This window comes from Meleagris gallopavo, chromosome 11, assembly GCF_000146605.3.
Source record: "Meleagris gallopavo isolate NT-WF06-2002-E0010 breed Aviagen turkey brand Nicholas breeding stock chromosome 11, Turkey_5.1, whole genome shotgun sequence".
Classification (NCBI taxonomy): domain Eukaryota; kingdom Metazoa; phylum Chordata; class Aves; order Galliformes; family Phasianidae; genus Meleagris; species Meleagris gallopavo.
The window spans coordinates 6,091,030-6,094,972 of record NC_015021.2 but is presented as its reverse complement, the minus strand read 5'-3'; the positions used below and the strand labels follow the sequence as shown (position 1 = coordinate 6,094,972).

Below are 3,943 nucleotides of genomic sequence, written 5' to 3'. Positions count from 1 at the left end.
GCCTCTGAACACTTCCTCCCTTCGTTGGGAGCCGGAACCCTGCAGCCTCCCATCCCTGCTGCTGGAAATGACAGCACAACAATGAGACCCGGGGTCACACACAGCCTGTAACAAAGCCAGCTACGTACCATGGCCAAGCGCTGGAAATCCAGTGGGAACCTGTGTCAGATACTTGCACTAACCTCAACCCTAACCCACACGATTCGCTTGCAGCACACACTTAAAACTAAATCCCACAACACAGACTGGTGGCAAAAAAAAAACTCTCACAGCAACTTGTCCCTGGAGGAGGACTTGGCGGCAGCAGGAGCACGGTGCGGGCCCAGCACACAGCCCAGGTGCAAATGGCTGGCGGTGCTGCAGCTCTGCTGGACACATGGGTCCTCCCAAAGGAGCTGAGGAAAAGCTCTTGTAGATACTTTGCTTGGTCCCGTTCCTTGAAATCTATTCGAGACAGTGAACAAACACGGAAACATTTCCAGGAAATGTGTTTCTTTATTTAAATAAAAATGAGTGCCAGTAGAAACAATAAACTTTAAATACGTGAGACAATTATATACAACTCAATATCAGGAATTATATACATCAGGTTTTTACAGATACAAATACATTTATAATGAAGTAGAAGGATGAAGGAGGAAGCAATGGAAAATGTGACAACTCACGCATGTCAGTCTCGTTTGGAAAGTTTCAGGATTCAAGTGATTCCAGGCAAAGTGCCAAACTGAATTTGGCTTCTTTCAAACTTAAAACAACCCCTTTTGGAGTAAAACTACCAAAAAGCTTTATATGGTCTGATCCAAAGTTCATCGAAGTCAATGGAAAAACTCCCGCTGCCTTCAGACTGAACTGGAGCAGGACCCCTTGCAGCACAACGCAGCCGTTGTTTTGCTGCCTGGGACACCTCTGGGCTGCAGCACCTCCGCTCCAGCCCTGCACGCTGCTCTGCTCCAGACAACAGCAGCCTCCCCAGCCCGGCTCCTTCCCGCTGTTCTGCACTCCTATTTTTCAAGCTGTCCCTCAAACTCTAATGCCAGTGGATATATCGCAGAGCTATTTTAACATGGGAAATATGTGGAGATGTTTTGCAAGCATTTTGCTGTGCAATGCTGAAGTCTCAGGCTCTCTAGCCCTCATGCTTCAGAACTATTCTAGCCATTGTAATAAGTTACTATAAAATACAAGGTATGATTGAAATAATCATACACTGCCACAACATCAACATTACTCCTTTTAACAGTGCAATGATTTAGTAATTCAGTTCATGAGCATTAGAAAAACCACGGTACAATTAAATTAGAGGGGGGCTGTTCATGGTGGTTTTAAAAAATAGTTACTAATGCCTAATGCATGTGTTACATGCGAGCTGGAAAAAAAATAAAGACGTAATGCAACATTTATCTACACTGGTTTAAATAGAGCAGAATGACTGGATTATGTAGTGATGTAAATGGATACAGTTTTACTGACCTCAAATGGAGAATATGACTCCAGCAGAGAAGCACAACTTCTTGTGCCTGTTACCTGAAGTCAGTAGGGCTCTGCTGGTGACTTCCATGAGGCCAGGATCTCACCTTTGCTAGGTGAAATTCATTCTAAGTTCCACCCATTTTCAAGAGGCGTAACAGAGCAGCATTTGTTCAAGCCTTCCTAGATCTTGCACCTTGTAAGAAAGATTTTTCAGGTGCTTTTTTAACTTACGGATGTTTGGTTTTAGTAATCAAATATACATGTCATTGGAGAATACAAAAGCAAAACCCAAGACAACTTTTCCTACTGTTAGTCCAGCCAAAAGCTGGATTGCAGCACCAGTTGGCACACCTGACCCAGCCAGCACAGGTACAACTTCAGCAAAGACAAATGTAGCAATGTGGATCTGAACCCATCTGTACAAACCTTCTGGAAATATAGGGCCTCCCCTTGCTTTTTGTTTCCATCTTTCATTCTGTCTGTGCCTAAGGTCAGTCTCCAGCCATGCTGCAATCTCCCTCCAACACCATCATCCACAAAGGTTTGGCCTTTGAGGTCTCACTGAGCAAATCTGCTGTTGGCTGTAGTTTGTTATAAGAAAAACACAGTGGAAGTACTTCTAGTCTATCACAGCTTTGTGTGAATGAGCATCACCCATCAGCTTTAACAGCCAGGTTTTTGTGCTATCTGCAGGATCCTGCAACACGCAGAGACATACCAGTAACAGTTACCTCATTAGAAAATATATATATATATATATTCTCCTTGTTCTTAGCTCTTATGGTGAGAAATTATAATGGTAAAAATAAAATGAAGCATCCCAATTATGTGCAAGTTAAGTGTTGGAGCTTGGTACCACCACTTCCTTGTATTGCCAGTTCTCAGGAATGTCGTGGGCCCCAGGGCACAGATGCTGGTGGAAAGTTCACAGGCAAGCAGGAAGGTAGAACCACAAGTCGTCAGTGGGAGCTCCACTTGTGCTCTGGCTGCACCCAGGGGAGCCCGGCAGGTGCTAGGAGTTCTTGTGGATGTTCTCCACAGAGCCCTCACTGCTCTCGTTGAGGAGCTTTTCTGACACTTCCCCCAGCTCAGCGTCCAGCACCTCCTCCTGGATGGTGAAGTGCACATCTGGGGAGGAGGATTCTGAGCTGACGCTGCTGCCTTCCATCGAGCAGATGGCACAGGATAGGGATGGCACCATGCTCTCCTGCAGCATGTTCAGCATCATGGGGATCTGGACAGACTTCAGCCCTGATATGGTTGGTAGAGGCTTCACAGCTTCCCCCCATTCTCTCTCCTCATCTTTGTAGAGCAGAAGCAAATTGGATGTCTTCTCTTTCCTTTTTGATTTCATGTAGCCAAACATGATCCCTATCAGGAAGATCCCATAGAAAGACATGACAATCAGGATGTAAAAATACTCATTGCTGTTATTCTTCTCCGTGCTGCGGGACTCAGTGTTCAGCATGGCTTGGGTGATGTTTGCATGGTCCATCTTCAGCATGGAAACAGTACGACCACAGCTAAAGCCTGGGGGAGAATTGGTGTGGAAACAAAGATTAAACATCAGATCAAAGATTTAAAGAAACATCTAAAGGGATATATCCCCAAGCTATTCTTTATTACTTGTAATTGGAAGCTCTCAGGACACATTTGATTGAAGCTCGCTGTCTGCCATGCCTCTGCAATAATACTGTAGCTGAATGTACTGTTACCCAGATACAGAGAACATTAGAGGAAATGATACTTAATATTAAATCACAGTGAGTGATATTCTGAAGTACAGAACCCCCAAGCCACATAAGTAAAGAAAGAAAACTACATAGAAATATGCTGCTAGACACTTAAATTTAGATTTGCGCTATTCGACCACATTTCCAAAAAGGGGAAAAACTTCTAAGGAAAAAATCAAAAAGCAACTTACGTCGGTATGCAAATAATTCTTCCCTGTGCAAAGCTCAAGAGACCTTTCCTCTCCCAAACGCCGGGTGCTCTGAAAACTTTCCTCTGCTGCAGTTGGAATAAATAGCCCTCAAGAAATGTTTCATCACGTGTTTTAGAGGCACAGTTTATAATAGTTTTGTGTTGGAGTCAAAGATGAACTTGAAGGATTGCAGTTCAACCCACTGAACTCTTAACAGCTGTGAAAAGAAAAAGATTTGGGAACTCAGATTTTACTCTTTCCTCCCCAGCTCAGCAGTGGCTCCTTCACCACTGGATCTGCTCCCTTTCACTGCCACCCCAATGGCTACATTTGAACTGCTACCCTGGGAGCTGCTCTGCAGTGTGACAAAGCAGCAAGACATTATCCTGTGCTTGTCACCTAATATGGAAAATATTCATTTGGGTTTTATAATGGGTTCTGTTAACTACGTGCTGCTACGCAAACAGTATTCTCTGAAGGGATGGGGGAGGAAATGCTATTTTTTTGCCCAGTACTGGTGACAGAGCCTCACAAAGTGTGTACAGATCA

The 3,943-nt window shown here is 44.3% G+C and overlaps 1 protein-coding gene across 1 annotated transcript; it reads right to left on the bottom strand.

Annotated features, from left to right (window-relative positions):
• Positions 1–460: 460 nt before the first annotated feature.
• KCNE4 (potassium voltage-gated channel subfamily E regulatory subunit 4) lies at positions 461–3,741 on the bottom strand. The gene is made up of 2 exons (XM_003209054.4): positions 3,395–3,741; positions 461–3,000 (listed from the first exon to the last, which is right to left on the bottom strand). Exon 2 carries the CDS (start codon positions 2,972–2,974, stop codon positions 2,483–2,485), a length of 492 nt encoding a protein of 163 aa, XP_003209102.1. The 5' UTR covers positions 2,975–3,000; positions 3,395–3,741; the 3' UTR covers positions 461–2,482.
• Between the last annotated feature and the right edge of the window lie 202 nt (positions 3,742–3,943).

Excerpts from the sequence above, each read along its gene's own strand:
- KCNE4 (XM_003209054.4), bottom strand. The coding sequence starts at position 2,974 with ATGCTGAAGATGGACCATGCAAACATCACCCAAGCCATGCTGAACACT.